We start from the raw sequence: 21,327 nt of genomic DNA, 5'->3' as shown, positions 1-21,327 counted from the left end.
AAGCCAAAGAGAGGTTGAGGAGCGAGGTTCTTGTGCTCACAGGGAATGCCCAGCCAACCGTGCAGTGGGTCACCCACCGGGCCAACGAAAGTGTTGTCAAAAAATTCGCAACTTTTCTCTTGAATTTGTTGGGTGTTGGAATTTCCGACACCCAACAGTTGCCCAACTTCCAGGTACCTGTTGAATGTACATACCCAATCATCTCTGTCCCACCCGGGGATTGAATGTGGATCCCATGATTGTGAGCCAAGTAATATACCACTGTGATACAGGTCCAATATTAATACATTGTAGCTATTCAAATTGCATACATGCAAGAAGAAAGCAATATGGAGTAAATGATGTACTGTATATATTAATACCTACATTTTATTATTTCTTTATACAAAAAATAGCAATTAAGTAACAGAACACATGTTAGTGACTATGTAATGTACATTTCTTACCTGCGAACTGTCCACTAACATCAGTTGTCCAGAGAGTTCTTTCATATTATTATTATAAAAACTGGTCCATGTTCTCCGTTTCAATTTTAAAAAGTTTTGCTTCTCAATTTTGAATCACTAACAAACTACAATGCAAAATGAAAAATTTAATGACATTTGGCATTAACAATTTTTTTACAATAATTTTAACAATCAAAACTTTAAATAATATGAATAGTTTTTATTAAGACAGTTTTTGGCCAATTTTCCTCCAACAATAAAAGTCGGGTATGGTATATTTACACTAATACTTCTCCGAGGATATGCCTTTATCAAGAAGTAGTGCGTGTATGATACTAGCAACTGCTACCAGAGCTCTTTCCTTGTTATCATGCTACGCACTTTTCTGCACATCACTGGCAGCATCAGCCAGAGCGTCGTCCTTGCTCTTATGCTGCTCAGCATTCTGCATGCCACCGACAGCCCGAGGTTCTTCCTTGCTCTGACAGTACTCCTCGACTCGTGTCTTCATGTAGTCTCTCCGTACAGTGAAAGGCAGATGCTTAGTCCGCAACAGCACCTGAATAAAATAAATTTAATAGCATTCCTTTCACATGCATTAATATTACCCCTTCTAATTATCACCCCATCCTTTCTTCACTACCGACTCTTCCAAGTCGGTAAATATCACCAAGGACGCCAATACGAGAATAGAAACGCACAAGACGAACGATATCAAAAGTATCCGAGTCACCAAGAATACTATCGAGAGACAAGTGACCGTGGGGGGATGGTCGGAAAACCAGACATACGCTCGTCCCGGAAGTCAGGACATTCAACAAGGATATGCACGACCATAAGAAGGACAATGCAATTAGGACAATAAGGAGCAGGGCGGCGCTCCATCAAGTGACCAAGAGTTAAGCGAGTATGGCCAATACGCTACCTCGCCAGAGCCGTTTTCCGTCGCCGGTTACGGTGGCAGGAGGACGGCCACGAGGATACACAACCTTTAAGAGAACGTAATTGTTACAAGTAACAGATGACCAACAAGCCTGCCAATGGGGAAGGATGGAGGAATGGATAACCGGGTAAAAGTCTGAATAAGGAATACCTTTATGAGAGAGAGAGGACAAGAGCGGACAGCTTCCCTGGCGGCAACATCCGCACGCTCATTTAAAGAGATACCAATATGGCTGGGAACCCAACAAAACTCAACCGACTTAAATTTACTGTGAACAAGAAACAGCCAATGCTGGACCTCGACAACCACTGGATGAACTGGATTAAAGGACCCAAGAGCCATGAGGGCACTACGAGAGTCAACAACTACAAAGGAAGATTGACAACGAGACAGAGCAAGAGACGAAGAGCAGAGAGACTAGCATAAAACTCCGCTGTGAAGATGCTAGTCTCCAGAGGTAAGCGACAAGTGTGATCAGGAAAAAACAACAGTAGCCAACACCATCCGCAGACTTGGACCCCATCAGTGAAGACGGAAACAGAGTGCGAGTGAGAAGAAAAGTGCTCAAGGAAAATGCATTTTAAAACTGTAGGAGGGGTAAAAGCTTTAGTGATGTGGGTCAAGAATGTACAAAACTGCAGAAGGGGGACTCTCCACTGTTTTGCAAAGAAGGAACAACACGAGGAGAAATACGAACGGAAAGAGAATCCTGCAAGCGAGATAACCGGACAGAAAGAGGGTGGTGGTGAAGAGGAACAGGAACCGCAGGAGGGGTAAAAGTTAAAGCACGACAGAGGAAGAAGGATGTTGCAAGGATCATGCAAGATAGCGAAGACAGTAGCGATCACGGCGGTTCAGGAGAGACAGGAAGCCAGTGTCAACATACAAGCCGAGGACGGGAGTCAAACGAAAGGCACCAGGACAAAGGCGCAACCCAGTATGGTGCAAAGCATCAAGACGGCGAAGAGTAGAAGGAGAAGCAGACGAGTTAGCAGGGCAACCATAATCGAGCTTAGACAGGATGAAAGAGGAATGTAAAGCAAGGAGTGCGCGCCTATCCGCTCCCCCAAGAAGTATGGGACAATACCCGAAGGAGGGCAAGGGCCTCGGAGCACTCAACACGGAGGTAAGAGATATGGAGAGACCAAGACAACGAATGTCAAAGAATAACCCAAAAAGCTTCGCGGAATCTTTGTACTCAAGAGGATGACCATAAAGTGACAGAGGGATGAAGAACGACCCGCTTCCGAGTAAAAGTCATGGCACAAGTCTTAGAAGTAGAGAACTTGAAGCCATGATCGGTGGCCCAAGACACGGCATCAATGGCAAGTTGAAGCCGACGTTGAAGGAGAGGCGAATCATCACCCTGACAGCAAAGGGCAAGATCATCAACATAGAGAGCTGAGAAGACACCTGAAGGGAGAGAGGAAAAAAGACCATTGAGGGCAACCAGAAAGAGAGTAGTATTCAGAACACTACCCTGGGGCACACCTTCATATTGCTGAAAAGAGGCAGAGAGAGCGGTACCAAGCCTTACCCGACAGGAACGACGAGAGGGGGAGATGACCAGGAAGGCCAAAAGAATGAAGCTGGGATAGAATACGATAACGCCAAGTGGTGTTGTAAGCCTTTTCTAGGTCAAAAAAAAAAAAAAAAAGGACTGCAACAATGGAGGTCTTCGCAGCAAAAGCAGCACGAATATAGATCTCCAAGTTCACCAGGACATCTGTTGTGCTGCGGCAATTGCGAAAACCAAATTGAGAAGGGGAGTGGAGGTGATTGTGTTAAAGGAACCACATCAGATGAATGTTAACCATACATTCAAAGAGTTTGCAGACAACTTGTGAGGGCAATAGGGCGAAAAGAACTTGGGGGGGGGGGGGGGGATGTTCCCAGAAACCCTGGTTTACGAACAGGGAGGACAACGGCATCGAGCCAGTCCTCAGGGACTGACGACGACTCCCAGATCCAATTATACCGACTCAGTAAATACCAAGACGTGCACGGAGGGAGATGGCGAAGTAAGTAATTATCAAAAGAAGGCACCAAACCGGGAAGGCTATGTAGCACCATCAAATGTGCGGAATAATCAGAGGGCGCTAAATATCACCAAGGAGGGAGATGGCGAAGCATCTCATAATGAATGCCATCGGAAGACACGTGCAGCAGAACATTGGATGCGATAGAAAGAGCAGGGGGACGAAGGAAACATCAGAACGAATCAAGAAAGAAGAGTTATGGGCCCTAGCAAAAGCAGATGGGGGGGGGGGGGGAAGAGAAAGGAATAGCCATGGAAGCAACCAGGACTAGCACCAAGCATCGGCTCCTGGAGACTGTTACAAAGGGGCGAAAACTGTGAAACAAGAAGTTAAGAGTTCATGGAAATTGGCATAATAACCAAATATTTTATTGAATAGACTTCGACTAAAAGAGAAAGGACTGCAACAGAGAACAATGAGGAAACAAATGTTAAAAAGGAACACAGCACCTCAATGAAGTGCAGGATCAGGATCAGCAAAGTCGGGGGCATGGGTAAACTGATCAAGGATGGAGGGAAGGGAGCGGGAGGACTGACTAGAGGCAGACAAGCAGGGCCTGATGGAAGAGGAGGAGACATCCGAGGGTCAAGGAAAGCAGGAGGAGGGGTAGAAACCAGGGAGCACACCTCAGCAAGAGCAGCAATTGAGAGGGAAGCAGGAGCCAAAGAAACCTCCACAGCAGGAACAGGGGGCCTGATCCCCGAAACGGGAGGGGATGGAGTGATAGAGAAGGGGGTGAGGAAGAAAGTGAAGCCTTCTTACCTGCCGGGGAGGAGGAAGGAGACGAGCCAGGCTTTCGCTTTTGACTCAAAGAGATAGGTGTTCCAGCAACAATGTGCTGGGTAACAGACTCGCATCTCAACAGAAGAACGAGAGCGAACAATACGATGACCGCTAGGAGAGTGATGGACATCAGCCCGCACAAACAGGCGGCGTGGAGAGCTAAGAGACGAAGGAGAAGGATGGGAAGGAGGATCAGAGGGAGAAGAGAGGGGGGAGAGAGAGAAAAAAACAAAAAAAAAAAAATTAAAAGACAGGAGACATGATAGACTGGGTAGAAAGAAGGGGAACCCCAGAGAACTAGGAGGGGGACCCTTCAGGACAGAACGTAAAGGAACTTGGGAGGAGGTGGTGGGCGTGTCTGGGTCCAAGACCTGGAAACGGCTGTGAGACCGAGGAAGGTGGAAAGGACAAGGAGATGAAGAGCGCAACACACGAGCGTAAGAGACGCCAGCGAAAGGAGGGGAGACTGAACTTTGAGCCTCGCCTCGGGAAAAGACAAACGTTCCCGGTGCTTCAAATCGAGGACGACTGCCTCAAGCTTGTAATGTATACACACGCGGGAGAAGGTAGGGTGGGTCCTCACTGCAATTGAGGCAGCAAGCCTGAGAAGAAGTGCACTCCGACTTTGAGTGACCTTCGTCCCCACATAAGGGACAGAAAGTACTGGAGCATCGGAGGGCATCATGCCTAAACTTCCAGCACCTATTACAGAGCCAAGGGGAGGGAATGTACTCCTGAACAGAGCACCTGGCACCAGCAAGAATGACAGGGCAGAAGGGTCCTACCATCAAAGGTAATTTTCACAATCGGACGGGCTGATGGCGACGACCACGAGGGGGACGAGTAAACGTGTCCAACTGGAGGACAGAATGGCCCTGGGCTTCAAGGATATGCCCGATATCTTTGTCGCAGTCCTAACACCAGTCGCAACATGGTGCGGGAGGAGAATAGTGCCAACACTGGCGTTTAACCGAGCGCTCTTTACCCGAACAAGGGTCTCACCAATGCAGGATAAGGCGGCCAAACGAGTAGCTGCATCCTGAGCAGCAGCAGCAGCAACAACAACACGTGAACCGAGACGGGTGGGGTTGAAAGTAACAGGCATCCACGGAATCAACAAGGTGCCTATGAAGGGGAAAAAAATCATCAGGAGGAGAATCTAAATGATGGCGGTCAAAGTACTTAGTCCACGTAGGAGGACCAAACAAGGTGTGGTACGAATTAATACGGGAAGGGATCGTGTGGGTGCGGTTGCGACGGGGACGGTGTTGAGAACCCCCAGAAAGGGGGTTAAAAGGCGCAGTAGTTACAATGAGAGATGGAGCCGGGCCAGGGGACAAGGGGGTCACCGCTGGGGGTTTAGGGCTCAACCCAACCACAGAGGGAGAGAGGGGAGCCGAGGGTCAGAGGAGCAGCTAGGTCTGGGCCCAATGCAGCAGAGGCTACAGAGCCTGGTCTTCCAACACAGTCCGACTCGGGGTGGCCTGGTCGCTCACCCCATGAGCCCAAGAAGTCATAACAGAGAAACAGGAGTCATCGGCATGGAAACAAGAGGGAAGACTCGTTCATGAAAGTGCCCCCACATCCACCACAGAGCCACAATTAGAAGACAGGACACCCAACAAGAAACATGTTACCGGTCTTGCCGGGGGGCCCCTAGGGGGTGCGTCGTGAGTATACTCCCCACAAACGCTACCTTAACACTTTCGCGCCCCATTGGGATGGTAAAAAAAAAAAAGCGGTATGTGCGCGCGGCGTTTTTGCCGCGTAAGCGTAAAAACAAAAATGTGTATACTCTTTACTCTCCTGACCTTAGTTCTCGAGCTACGTATTTCATTTTGGTACCAACGTGTTCGCAATAAAATTCTCTAGAAGAACATCAGTAAAAAAAAAGTCACGAAACGTATAGGGATATCAGCACCAAATAAATAACTACGAAGATGACTCGCCGTGAGCGCCCAACAGCAACAAAATGTTTTTACTCTTGGGATTGTTATCACCTCCACACTTGTCCTACAGCGTTAATTTTGGTATCAATGGACTCGCAATGAAATTCCCAACACGGTGATATGAATATAAGCGTAGAATAATGATTGCGGCCCGCCCGCAAGAGTGTGGGAAGTGGTGAAATTGTTACCCGGTATCGGTGACGGGACGACACATGTGCGATACAGCGCTTTGAAAGTTTATACTTATTTCACTCTCAGTGACATTATTATTCTATGTACGTCATTCATTTTTGTGTCAATGTGTTCGCAATAGAATGTTCTATGAGCCCGTAGGTAAAAAGAGATCAACAAAGCGTAAGATAGAATAGCGCCAAATATAAAACAACGCTGGAACATATCAGTGAGCGTCAAACACACACGAAATGTTTTTACTTTTGTTATGTTTGTCAAGTTTATACTTGTTGCACAGTTATTTTTGGTTGTACATTGAGCGGAATAAAATTCCCTAAACAGACATATGCATATAATACAATGATATGGGGGAAGCATTACCAGTATAAACGGCTAAAGTCACCCACCTGCAACCCGTTTGGGACATACCATTTGATCGAAGTGGTCCACACCTTTCATGAACCTATTTTACCATGCAGCCTAGTGGTGAGAGAGCCTCATGGCGCGCAGTTTGAAACAAACCCAAAGTAAATCGGATAAAAATTGAATTTTATACAAATATTTTAAAAGAGGACATATATTTATGTCCACCATGCGGGAGCGGGTAGGCGAAACAGGACGCCGGGAGGAGTCCTCATCCGCAGAAAGTGTTAATAATCGTCAGTCCATCAAGATCGGGTTCAGTGACGAAAGAAGGATTGACAATAAAAGCGTCCCTTCGCTCGCGTTGTCGGGTACCACAGTTCTACAGGCGAGAGGGTATGCCTTCTCAAACATCCGGGCATCAAAATTAAAGAAGGCCAAAAGAATAATAAAGACAGGCAAAAAGTCGGCAGGAAATGACAATTAGAAAGGAGAAGAGGGGAGGAAAACTAAAGACAAGGAAAAGGAAAAGTCATCTGGCATAATTTGAGAGGACAGCAGCAGGAGCATATAGCTACAAAATGACAGGACTGGATCATCACACTAAGGCAGCCGCCCACCAAGTCTCTTCACGTTAACAACTGGCCAGACGGAGGATAGAACTGGCGAGTTATGCAAAGAATATGCCTTTAAAGAAGAGGATCGAGTATAACCTTTGATTGTCAATAAGCAGTACTGAGAGCAATAGTTCAGCAAGAACTTCAACAAAATTTTGTAGATCTGAGGCAAAGTAAAATCAACACCAGTAATTCCATCCATCATACTATCATGCAAGAGGAGCTACACATCTATGCATCATCCAATATAATCGGCAGACTTCTAGATGTTACTACTGTTCGGCTTAGAGTGTTACAAGCATCTCTGGGAATTCTCATTATCTGCCGATGTAGACCTGACCAAATGTAAACTGTGCCAACAAAATTATTCATACACCCTCCGTCCCTATGTGATGGAGTGCGAAAAGACACTAATTCAGACAATTCTATAACAAATGTTCAAGAGATGTGTAAATATTTCTAGTCAAAATTATCTGCTACCAGAAATTTTAGCAAAATATCCTCAGTTTGTTAACTGTAGGTAGTAAACGAGTGATTGTAACCTATCCACTGTTGCCCACTGGATGGGGGGGCGGTGTGCAAGTTAAACGTATCACTTGTGACACTAGCTCAACATATATATATCAGTGCTTAACTTTGAAACTAATCGAGGAAAGTCTATAGCTCATTGTTGATGTGACTGAGCTAGTTACAAAATTCAGTGCACAAAGATTTATAACTCTTAGCTAAATGAATTGTGGGGGTTCAGTCCCTGAACCCATTATGTGCCTCTAACCCTTTCCACTGACCACAGGATGGTTATGGGGTGCATAATAAACGAACCAAACTAACCGACTATCTTTTCATCAAGCTGCTTCACGACTTCTAAATCTTGATCAATAAAAAAAAAACTTAACTATGGTAGTTTTTTTACATTCCATACCTGATCATTGCCATAAGCCGTGTAAATTGCCTCCCCGTTGACGCCCATCAGAGACCGCAAGGCAACGTTTCTCTGCAGCACTTTCTCATAGAACTCCAACCCTCCAGCAGCATACGTGTTACTAATATCAGCTACAGCTTTGTCAACATCTCCTTCGTAACCAACTGTAGATACATCTTTACATAGTGCCCAGAGGATACCTCCAAACGAGTACACTAATACATACCACACCATTCTTAGAGAACGGGGTCTTGCATACAAATTAAAGTTAGCATTAACTGTAGAACTCATTGTATACACCATGCCCACTATTGCAGCAGTAAAGGCACCATTTACAAAAGGTTGAACTGTGGACAAGGACGTGATCTCACGAGCAATGCCAAATTTTTTGGCATCCTTGCTCAGTATAATGGACTGCTTCAGTGACTCTCCTGCTGCAGTGCTCCAAGGTACTGGCTCATTGTTCACCTGGCAAAGACAAAGACGAATTAAGCTTATAACCTGCATCTTTATAACTAATAAAAAAATATAAAAAGAGAATCTTTTGTAAGTGTTGAAAATGTTAGCCAGATATTTTGTCTTAAAAAGCAACAAATATTCATTCTTATTGTCAAGCTTTTCTTTTTTGCTATACAAAAGTGAAGAACAAATATAGTACCATCAGGTTTCACTATGCACAAAAGGTCTATTCTAGGACAGCCTTGTCATAAGCAAATTCCCACAAAAAGGAACCCAATTATGGAAAAGAAATAGCAAAACATTCCAGGCATTCGAGTGACCGATTTTCCCCTCATTTATCAAAGTTTCTACATGAACATTATTAAAGTTTTCATTGTCAGGGACAGGAAGACTTTAAACTTTTCAAGGTCCAATGAGGCCAATCACTAACCTTTGTACAGTACTGTATATATTTACTGCTAAGTGAATAGAGGCATCAGGTAAAAGGAAATATGCCCACATGCCTCTGTTCTGCTGTGGGAATCAAACCCGAGACCTACCAGTTATGAACCAACTGCACTAACCCAAACTATTCCTTCACTTAATGTCACATACAGTACAGTATTTTATAAAATATATTAGTAAAAATGATTAGTGAAAAAATGCACTATCAAGACATTTTTTATGAAACTGCCTCAACAGCTTAGGTGGGTTTGGAGAAGGCTTCGCAATGTATATTTTTGGTCAGGCTAAACAGGTGCATTTTGAGGGAGTGGTAGATCCAGAGACCCAACTGTATTGACCACCATACTAAAAGACTTTGCATGTATCTTGGCTAATGGGTTTCTTACTTCCATTCAAATAAGCTAGCTAAATAGAATCACAACCCATTTAATAAACATCTCCACACTCTTTACATCACATTCCCACAAAATACGAGTTCAATCCCGCACTTACAGCTATACCTTGGCGATCAAAGTTATCAGAAGAAAAGCTAAAATTTATTGGTATACCCAATATTCCCCCCGTTTTCACAGATGTTGAGCCAGCATGGAAGAGGTCAAAGCCATAAGAAGTGTAGGTTGATATGGATTTTCGCTGTAAATCGGTCAATTGAAGATCATCCATAACCTCTTTAACCAACGAGGTAATTTGCTTCGAAACAGGAACTTCAATACCTTTCCTGGAAAGGAAAAAAGAATTAGGATGCATCACAGTAAACACGCATGTGATCACTTTATACAAAATCACCTTATACACAATCACAATATGCATGCGTGATCACACTATACACGAGGTGATCATGTTATACGTAATACACTACACATTATTACATATAGATCAGTTCAAAACTACCGCACATAATTTTAGCATGTTCAGAGTAGACACTGGTGCCTGCCTGTATTTGCCGTTGTCTTTCATATGCCATCTATGTACACAGAAAAGGACACCTGCCATGCTTGGCCTGCTAGTGACATACCAGTACAAATATCATTAGAGGCAATAACCAAGTAATTTGAGATCCTGGTTTCCAAATCCTGGGCAAAACAGAAATGGTGGGCACATTTCCTTTCACCCAACACCTCTGTTCACCTATTGGTAAATTTATTTATTTATTTATTTATTTATTTATGCATATACAAGAATGTACATAAGGAATGTGAGGATACATAATATGGTAATTACAGTCTTGTAAAGCCACTAGCACGCGCAGCGTTTCGGGCAGGTCCTTAATCTAAGAAAATTTTAAGGAGGTAAATACTTGCAAAATTTATAGACAAAAAAATGATAACAGATTACATGAAATGAAAAAAAAAAAAAAAAGACGAGAGAAAATTGTAGGTACAGTATATTAAAGCACATAGGTAGCTAAGATTGATTGCAATGACAGCTTGAATGGTAGTTGACAACAAATTGGTAGGCACAATACAGCATATGGCTAGCACATAAAAGAAGACAGCAATGAACACAATGATAAGGTTGTTTGATATTACATAAAAATTAGGAGATTGGGTAACACTAGGTACAGAGCAAATTTAAAGCTCAGTGTAGGAAACTAAGAAGATGAAGTTAGGTACTTTTTGGTTTTGCTTTTAAATAAGGCAAAAGTTTTACAGTTTTTCCAATTCACTAGGGAGTGAGTTCCATAGACTAGGTCCCTTAACTTGCATAGAGTGTTTACACAGATTAAGTTTGACCCTGGGGATATCAAAGAGATATTTATTTCTGGTGTGGTGATAATGGGTCCTATTACATCTGTCCAGGGAGAGTTTCAGAGCATGGTTTGCATTTAAGAACAGGGTTTTGTAAATGTAGTTGACACAAGAGAATGTGTTGAGGGAGTTAATATTTAGCAAGTTTAGGGATTTAAACAAGGGAGCTGAGTGTTGTCTGAAAGCAGAGTTAGTTATTATTCTGATAGCAGATTTTTGCTGTGTGATGATGGGCTTAAGGTGGTTTGCAGTGGTAGACCCCCATGCACAGATACCATAATTAAGATAGGGGTAGATTAGTGCATAATATAGTGAGAGGAGAGCAGAGTTAGGAACATAATATCTGATTTTGGAGAGTATACCAACTGTCTTAGAGACTTTCTTAGTTGTGTGTTGAATGTGGGTGCTGAAGTTGAGTCTCTTGTCTAGGAATAGGCCAAGAAACTTGCCATCATTTTTATTACTGATGTTAATGTTGTCTATCTGTAGCTGAATTGCATTTGATTTGCTTCCAAATAAGATGTAGTAAGTCTTTTCGATGTTTAGTTTGTTCGTTGACACCCATAAGTGGACTTTTTTTAATTCATTATTCACAACATTATTTAGTGTATGTGGATTGAGGTTTGAGTAGATAAGGGTAGTATCGTCAGCAAACAATATAGGTTTGAGAATATTAGAGACATTAGGCAGATCGTTTATATATATAAGAAATAGAAGAGGTCCTAATTGTTACTAAAGAGTTAGGCAACTGTTGTAGAGTTGCATCCTGGGAAGAATCGGTAGTGTCATCTGATGAGAACCTCAATACAAACCTATATATACACACACAGGCTGCATGTCCTTGACAAAATGAATTATAATTGAATTACAGTATATACACCTTAAACCTACTGCGAAACAATAAATTCTAAGAAACCCTTCACAAACAGTGCAGTACTGTACCAATATTTAATAGTTATCAAACCATTACAACAGCCCAAATTTTATTAATTAACCCATACACTGCTCTGATCACTACCTGCAATTTCCTCCTGTACTCCATTGCCACTCATTTTCCTTTTGTACTCTTATCACCTCCTATGATTTCCTCTTTTGTTTCAATCCCCACATCTGCCATTTCCTCCTGTGCTTCAATTGATACCATACGAGGATGAGGAAAAGTATCGGAGCAAGCATGGTACTTCAGAGAACTGAGCATTTCATAGTGGACGCATCAGATTTTACCTTGTTGACTATTACACTCTGGGTCCTGTTTCTTAGGAAGTTAAAGAGCCATCTCCCTATTTTGCCAGGAATTTCTTTTGCGCGCATTGTGTGGGAAATAACACCATGGCCACATTTGTCAAAGACTTTTGCAAAATTTGTGTATATTACATCAGTGTTTTGTCTTCTATGGCATCTAAAGCCATGTCATAGTGCTCTAGCAATTGAGGAGGGGCAGGAGCACCCTGTTCTGCCTTGTGTTGGCCCAGGGTTATATTGATGCAGCGATTCCATGCGTTCTGCGATCTTACATCCTAGCACTAGTATTTTTAGGATGTGTGATGAAATAGCCATTTGTCTAATTTTTTGCATCAGCTTTACCACAGTACTTCAGAGGAAGTGGCACGAGCTCTGCTGTTTTAATTATGTCGGGGATAACATCAGTATCTAGGCTCCATCTCCAAAAATTTTTTAGGGTCTGTGATAGGGTTTTTTGCAGTTTTTGATGATTATAGAATTGATGACTATAGAATTGTCCTTTGAAAATTTATACACCATGAAATTTACCCTAACTTGGGCACAAATAATTTGAGCACAGAAGGAACCCACTAGTGTTGTGTCAACACACCAGGGTTTACACACAACTTCAGTTATGTGTCAATCCTGTTTGCAAGTCTATGGTTTAGCATATGAATGGTACATTTCTGAGAACCCTCACTCAGAAAAGCAAACCATGCAGTTTGGCAGGACTACATTAGAGGCACAAGTCCCACAGGAAACTTAACATTCTGTTAGGTCACTATGCGTACTGGCAACTGAATGCACTGGAAGATATAATACAGCTAAAGTGAACTCTAGACAACTCAAATTCTACATGCTAAATGAAGCCTTCAAGAGCCCTCCCTGGCAACTTAAAGATTACCAAAGAATGCCCCAGCAAACTACAGTACTGGTTGGGTATTTCGGTCCCCTATCCACCCTACGACCAAATGTCAGCACCTGAACAGCAAAGGGTCCACCTCACCAAGCCTTGATACAACACTCTTTATGAAAGAAAAAGCTCTACATATCGAGGACTGTAAATAATTGATAGACCAGGTTAAATTAAGTATACATGCTCAAAAGACATTTTCATAGTGTATAGGTGTGGAGAGGACTGCTAAAGATCAGAGGAAGCAATGGGTAAGGATAAGGTGTAGATAGACCCTATACCAAGGGTTGGAGGAATGTATCTTTGAGGACAGACGAGTGTGGACCAGCTCTGATCTTTGTTTCCCTATGTCTATGTCAGTATTTTGTGTTATCTTTGGCAAACAAAACCAAGTTGCAAAAACACTGCTATTGTTAGCCTACTATGCAGCCTTTTCTTCCTTTTGCCAAATAACTTGCCAGAAACACTATGTAAGTAGGGATTTTACAAAGACTACACATTAACAGTTCCTGTGACTCGCTAAAACACTCAACCGGTGCTTCAAAAGTGCTGTAGCTTGGGTTAGTAACCTAGCCAGGGGAGAATTGACTGGGCGCCAATAATTAACTGTAGCCTCTGTTCACCCAGCAGTGAATGGGTACCCGGTTGTTGAACGATTAGTCGGGTCGTATTCCGGGGAATATTAGGATTAACGACCTGCCCAAAATGCTGTGCGCGCTAGTGGCTTTACAAGAATGTAAAAACTTTTATATATAAAATAAAAAACATGAATGCACCAACCATCTCGCATCATTAATAACAATTTATCGATTACAATAACTATCCCCAAAATTAGAAGAAAATTTTACACATAAGCAGAGAACATGTCACTAATGTGGCCAAAGTCAAATAACCTGACCCACACATATGAAATGAAATCAAAGTGACGACATTTCGGTCCACTCTGGTCACTTATTGCTGTAACTTTCATCTCATTTCATGTGTGCGAGTTGGGCTATTTCTACAGCCGGGTACTGTACACATTTAGATTACAGTGGAAACAGCCACATTGTTACACAACTATAAAGTACAGTACAATTTAAAATACATATTTATTAAAGTTTTTAAAAATGTCCAAAATATGCAGCACCATACCTGTATAGCTTAGTAACATTCTTATAAGTGTTCAATAAGTATGTGTTTGGGAGGTAATAGACCAGGAAGCTGCCAGCTGCTCCTGCTATGCTCAAGACTCTAACCACTCTGCGTCCAGATGGACTTACTGCCCAAGACATGCCTGAAATATGGTGGTCATTATTCACTTGTACATGAACTAGAATAGTCATCACCCTTAAATCAATAGATACAAGAACCATGAGAAATACAATAAAATAAAAATTAACAAATCATTGTCAGAAACAGGAAACTCATTACATGCATCAAGGTCTCCTTAGGCAAATGATTGGTCTTACCAAGTATGCAACCCAAAATAGTTGCCTGAACCCAAGTCGTACACAGGCATTTTGACAAAAGATCATTTTCTAATATTGATATTAGACATTTTCTAATATTTTTCTTGTCTAGTTTATAAAATAGGCGCTGATCCTGGGAATGGTCAGGCACGCAGGTACTTAGGTTAAGCTTGGGATGGGAATGGTCAAGATGGCTCGAGTTGTCTTGACTTGGGTAGGGCAAATTAGGAAGCTTTAAAAAATCAGTTGGCGAACAATCTGGAATATGAAGTTACTTTCCCCCCTCCCCCACCCTATACACAATCCTATAATTCAAATAATTCATTGTGTCAGGGACAAGAAGCCAGATTACACACATCATAAACATTAGGCTTATACCAAGGTCGCCCCCCCCCCCCCGCCAGGGCCGAATTACTGATCCCATCCAGGATGCAACCCCACAACTGCTGACTATCTCCTGGGTACCTATTTACTGCCAAGTGGACAGGGTCATGAGGTGAAAGAAAACATGCCCCAACCATTTCTGTGCCGCCCGGGATTCGAACCCGGAATTCTCTATTTTGAGTCGAGAATGAACTCGACTATGCTACCGTGACCCTCTTAACAGTACAGAGACGTACCCAATACCCAAAACCAGACAGTGCCCCACGGCCCAGTACCCAAAACAACACAGTACCCCACGGCCCAGTACCCAAAACCACACAGTGCCCCACGGCCCAGTACCCAAAACCACACAGTGCCCCACGGCCCAGTACCCAAAACCACACAGTGCCCCACGGCCCAGTACCCAAAACCAGACAGTGCCCCACGGCCCAGTACCCAAAACCAGACAGTGCCCCACGGCCCAGTACCCAAAACAAGACAGTACCCCACGGCCCAGTACCCAAAGAACTATTCCTCGTCAGCCACTGGCTATCTCGCACAATACGGTGACACTATAGACCCGTCAATGAGAGTGGCCATATACGGTGACACACCCACCTGCCATAGTGACCACAGTACACACTACCGGGGGCGGCGGCTGGGGCCACCACAACACTACCGCACGGTCCAAAAACGTCCCCTCCAGTTAACCCAGTGACGTCACACGCCACCCTCCCCGTATTCTTTTTTTTGGGGGGGGGGGCTATTCCTGCCCTAAGGGCCCTAAGCCTCTGGAGCCAGATTCAGGAAGCAGTTACGCAAGTACTTACGAACGTATACATCTTTCCTCAATCTTTGATACAATACAATATAATACAATACAATACAATTTTATTTAGGTAAGGTACATACATACAATAAATTTTTACAAGGATTGGTAGACTTATAGGTAGAGCTAGTACATACAATGCCTAAAGCCACTATTACGCAAAGCGTTTCGGGCATGATAAACTTAAATGACAAGCTTAATACTAATTGAGCATAATGAGTAGAATGAAAACATAGATGAAAAAGCAGCACAAATACAATTATGTCGACAAACAGCGCTCTTTAAAGAAAAAAACAGACATTGGTTGACAATAGAAGGGTAAGGTAGGTTACAGGGAATTTATTAGGTATAGCTTCGCTTTTAACTTAAACTGGTTGAGAGAGGTACAGTCTTTAACATGGTTGGGAAGGTCATTCCACATTCTGGGTCCCTTGATTTGTAGAGCATTTCTAGTTTAAGTCGTACTCTAGGAATATCAAAACTGTATTTATTTCTGGTGTGGTGCTCATGGGTTCTGTTACAACCTTCTATGAAGCTTTTGAGATCAGGATTGGCATTATAGTTTAGCGTTTTATATATGTATAATACACATGAGAGAATGTGCAGTGACTTAATGTCTAACATATTCAGAGATTTGAGTAGGGGTACCGAGTGATGTCTGGGGCCAGAATTGGATATTGTCCTAATAGCAGCTTTGTGTTGAGTAATTAGAGGACGTAAGTGATTTTGGGTAGTAGAGCCCCAAGCACAAATACCATAGTTGAGATATGGATAGATAAGGGAGTAATAGAGAGTCACCAGGGCAGGGCGTGGTACATAATATCTGATCTTAGAAAGAATGCCCACAGTTTTTGAAACTTTTTTTGATATGTTTAGTATGTGTCCCTGGAAATTCAGCTTGTGGTCAATGAGAATGCCAAGGAATTTGCCATCTAATTTGTTACAAATGATGGCTTTGGTTACATTTATTAAACAGTTTAAACGGCCAAACGTCATTTATTAAACAGTAAACGGCCTAACCTAACTTAATCTAACTTTGTCTAAGGTGCTGTCTCTGCCTTACCATTTACCTAATGTTCTCTCATTCATATAATTTCCTAAATAATCCATCAAGTCTCCATGCACTTATGCAAGCATCTACCTCAGTTTCATTGTAAAATTTTACTCTTAAATCTAATCTTACCCTATTCCATTTATATTTTAAATTTATTTGTATTGATCTATGTCATTTATTGAAATCAATTATTGATCTCATTTTTGTTCTTTTAATTAAGTTCATACTAATTATAAGTTAAAACTAAGCTAAATAAAATTTATTATCTTTAAGATTATTTTACTTTACAATTATCATTTGTCAAATTTTTGTATATATTCATCTTGACAGTCTCTACTGATTTTTTGTTCTCTCCACCAAACTTGTGTATCCTCCATGGCTATCTAGTGACCTTAATTCTACCTCTAATTGTTTCAATTCTTTTGTTTACTTGCATTTATTGTTGTGTCTTGCCATAATTATTCTCTAATTTAGCAGACTCAATACTTTGTAAGCTCTTATTGTATTGTTATATTATTATATTGTTGTGTTTTGCTATAATTACTTTCTATTTTACAGCAGATTTGTTTTCATCTGTTCCTGTAATTGCTTATCTTATTGTATCGTGACATTCTTATCTATATTGATATATATTATCTATCTATTGTTACTTACAGTGTACCTGAGAGTACTTGTAAGCAATCTACCTCATTTTTCATTTTTGCTCAATTTGTTTTTGTATTGCTTAGTCTTGTTTATATTTTTGTTTTGTATGTCTATATCTTGTGTTTTGTATAGTCCATGTTTATATGTTTTTTCTTTAATCTCATTTATTACCTAGGTTTCCTAGCCTAGCCATACTCCCTTACTCCATTGTACCCCTGTAAGCCCCTTTTGTGTTTGTTTTGTACAGTATTGTGTACATTTTTTTCCCCTATTTTATAGCTTATTTTCTACCTTGTAATTTGCCTTTCTTTCCTTGTTTTTCCTGCAATCAGCTTTTTTTATGCAGACAAGTATAGACCCTGAACTTAACCTCTTATCCACTATCTATGACAATAATCACTTTAATGATCTAAATTGCAGATATTTTGCAGCACATGATGTAAACAATGTATTAACTCATAATCACAATATCTCTGTAATCAATTTGAACGTTAGATCCCTAGGTAAACACTTCGATGATGTTAGTGCCTTGATTGAAACTATTGACAACAAATTCTCTTTTATTATACTTACTGAAACATGGTTGAAAGAGGATACTACTCAACTCTTTAACATTCCTAACTACTCAGCAATTCACAACTGTCGTCAACTTCAGAGAGGTGGTGGCACTGCTCTTTACTACCACCAAGAACTAACATGCTTAAAAGAAATTAGAACTAGAGACTGCTATGGGGAGTATATCTTCGCCAGCTTCAGAGTCAAGGGTGCCGAGTCTGTCCTTGTCTGTGGGTGCAGTTTATAGAATTCCTAACACTGATGTGTCCGAATTCAACTCAAACCTTAGAAATCTAATACTTGATAACAGACTGAACAAAAACCACCTAATTATCGCAGGGGACTTTAATATTGACCTCTGCGAGCCAGAACACCCAACTGCTGTTAGCTTCCTCAACTGTATGAATTCCTGCTTCCTCATACCCTTAATCACTAGACCTACTAGAATCACTGATAGCACTGCCACGACTCTAGATCACATCTGGACAAACATAGCCTCTCCATTTACTTCAGGTATAATCACCGATAGCACTACAGACCATTACCCCACATTTCTCTTAACTAACATTAGCAAACCACCTCTTGAGTCAAGAGAGATACGTTTTAGACTACACAATGAAACTGCTATAGACAATTTTATAACTGCTGCTGATAATGTCAACTGGGAGTCCGAGTTAGGTAACATAGTGGACATCAACCTAGCAGTGCAATCTTTTCTTCAAAAAACTCTTAGCCTTTATAATACCCACTGTCCTATGCTTACAAAACAAGTCACAACCAAAAGGCTTAACAATCCCTGGCTTACAAAGGGAATACTTAAATCTATTAATAAAAAACATGACCTTGAGAAGAAGTATAGGTTAGGAATTGTCTCCAAAGAATTCTCAAAGAATTACTCATTATTGCTATCTGAGATAATTAGACGAGCCTAAACTAAATACTACGAAGATAAATTTACCCAAATAAAGAGCAACATTAAACAAACTTGGAGAACAATTTCACAAATATTGGGATCAAAGAAGTCTTTAAATAACAAACCGACTCTCCTGTCTAATAACGATGGTCAGCTTTCAGCCTCTGATTCTGCTATTGAGTTCAATAGATGTTGCTGGTGAGGTGAGGCATTAAGGACACTGGCATAAAACATGGAGTTGGCTGATGCTGTTTGGTGATGAGATGTGATATGAGAGGTTGAAGAAGAATGAGGGTGTGCATGAGTGCGAGGTTGGTTAGTACGAAGAGTTTTCAGGGTTTGTTTTCTCAGAGGGCAAGATTTGTCAACTGCTGAATGATCTCCTTGGCAATTAGTGCATTTTAAGGTAAGGGCAGAGCACTGAGTATAAAAATGGCCTTCTGCAGAGCAGTTGGAGCAAATTTGTGGGCTTTTACATTTTCGGGTTTCGTGACTGTGTTTGTAACATTTGAAACATTGCAGCAAAGGAAGATAGTCAGCTGGACTAATGAGATAGGGAGGAGTGCTGGTGTTGAGGATTTTTATACCTTGATGCAAGAGTTTTTGAGCTTCTGTAGGGGAGGAACATTGGATCTTAAGGTGTTTTGTATTAGGCATTGGGTATATCTCCATTACAGTAATAGCATTCCTGTATGAAATGTCCTGAGAGAGATTGATAGTGTTAGGTGCTGATAGAACAGAGCTGTCGACATTTCTTAAAAGGACAGAGCATTTTGTTTTTTGTTCAATAGTGAGGACAGGAGTCAGTGAAGCTTGAGCGAGTTTACTGAAAGCAGGTTCCCTGAAACAGGCAAAAAAGTCGTCTTCTGAGGCAATAAGAAATTTGATGCTGTTGGTGTTGGTGTGTTTGATATGGTTAGTGGCAGGCGTGCCAGTGGCATTGAAAAAGGTGGTGATGCAGTCAATTGTGTCTATTGGTGTAGTGCCAGTGTAGTTCATCCGCAGACAGTGAGCCATTGTGACTAACTATCTACTGACAGTCCCGTGTTTTGTGCCAATCACTGCGATTCCATAAGCTCAGTGGGGGTCAGTGTGTAGGCCAGGTCTAGGACCTGGCCTAAGGGTCTTACCACGAACAAACACCGTGTTCCGGAAGGTTGCAACCCCCAGTTATGGTGGGCTCGCACGATCACCAGATTCCACAACTGGCTTGGCAGTGTCAGAAACGGAAGAATTTTTAGGAGAGAAGAAAAAGAATGCACCTATGCCATGACGCAGCTGCAAAAGGTGAACTTCCGTCTTCTTACCTGGGCCTGTTCTGGCTCGAAGTGGGGCTGTTCACCTAAATACAGTCCTACCTGGACACAAGCATATTGGACAACACACAGAAGATGTTGCGAGGAAGATGTCACTGCTTAGAACGAGATGCTGGCTGGAAAGCGCCTGGTTCTGCTCCAATACACTGCTGGCTGGAACTGGTCTTGGCTGCACCGAAGTGCTCGTCGAGGCTGGAGAATAACAGCTGCTGTAACAGCGAGACGATGCTGGCTTGCTTTATGGCTGGCGAGCTGAAGATCGATCCATCCACTCACTCACTCCAGAGGGTATCAGGAACGTTGGTAGAGTGGGTGTGTGTAGCTCAAGCAGAGGGCCGCCGTGGTCACACAGCGAGCGAGACAAGATGCGTCCTCTTGCAACGTTGCTGATGGTATGTTCTTAAACTCCTGGTTCAACCTTGACAACGAGCGGACGTCTAGACACCTCCTCCGCCTAGGGGCCGCCGGATCACGTTCTGTTTTGCGATTTGAATTTGATATTGCCGTTTGGCATTCATCAACGGTCCAATTATACGACGCCTGGCGCACATATCGCCTTGGCTCACGGGATTGTTGATAGACTTTTTTTTTACGTGTTGTGGCTGGGTAACGCGATGTCCGGCGCCGGCTTGGCTGAGAGGTGCCGAGAATTGATAGGTCTTGGTGGGCCCTTGGTGTGCCCTCAGCCGTGGTGGGCCCCTGGTGTGCCCTCAGCCATGGTGGGCCCTTGGTGTGCCCTCAGCCGTGGTGGGCCCCTGGTGTGCCCTCAGCCATGGTGGGCCCCTGGTGTGCCCTCAGCCGTGGTGGGCCCCTGGTGTGCCCTCAGCCATGGTGGGCCCCTGGTGTGCCCTCAGCCATGGTGGGCCCCTGGTGTGCCCTCAGCCATGGTGGGCCCCTGGTGTGCCCTCAGCCATGGTGGGCTCCTGGTGTGCCCTCAGCCATGGTGGGCCCCTGGTGTGCCCTCGGGCGTGGTGGGCCCCTGGTGTGCCCTCGGGAGTGGTGGGCTCCTGGTGGGCCCCTGGTGTGCCCTTAGCCGTGGTGGGCTGCTGGTGTGCCCTCAGCCAAGGTGTGCCCTCAGCCATGGTGGGCCCCTGGTGTGCCCTCAGCCATGGTGGGCCCCTGGTGTGCCCTCGGGCGTGGTGGGCCCCTGGTGTGCCCTCAGCCATGGTGGGCCCCTGGTGTG

The 21,327-nt window shown here is 42.9% G+C and overlaps 1 protein-coding gene across 4 annotated transcripts; it reads right to left on the bottom strand.

Annotated features, from left to right (window-relative positions):
• Window positions 1-351: 351 nt before the first annotated feature.
• LOC123758028 (transmembrane protein 177) lies at window positions 352-20,543 on the bottom strand. 4 transcript variants are annotated; one of them, XM_069338884.1, is made up of 5 exons: window positions 20,421-20,543; window positions 14,153-14,294; window positions 9,629-9,854; window positions 8,234-8,701; window positions 352-1,005 (listed from the first exon to the last, which is right to left on the bottom strand). In XM_069338884.1, exons 2-5 carry the CDS (start codon window positions 14,290-14,292, stop codon window positions 820-822), a joined length of 1,020 nt encoding a protein of 339 aa, XP_069194985.1. In that variant the 5' UTR covers window positions 14,293-14,294; window positions 20,421-20,543; the 3' UTR covers window positions 352-819. The 4 variants fall into 4 exon arrangements, with proteins under 4 accessions (XP_069194985.1, XP_069194983.1, XP_069194984.1 ...); XM_069338882.1 differs by having other exon boundaries at window positions 20,425-20,540; XM_069338883.1 differs by lacking the exon at window positions 20,421-20,543 and adding an exon at window positions 20,187-20,379.
• Window positions 20,544-21,327: the final 784 nt, after the last annotated feature.

This window comes from Procambarus clarkii, chromosome 40 (assembly GCF_040958095.1).
Source record: "Procambarus clarkii isolate CNS0578487 chromosome 40, FALCON_Pclarkii_2.0, whole genome shotgun sequence".
In the NCBI taxonomy this organism is placed as follows: Eukaryota; Metazoa; Arthropoda; class Malacostraca; order Decapoda; family Cambaridae; genus Procambarus; species Procambarus clarkii.
The sequence above is the reverse complement of the archived record's forward strand: the minus strand, read 5'-3'. Positions and strand labels throughout refer to the sequence as shown.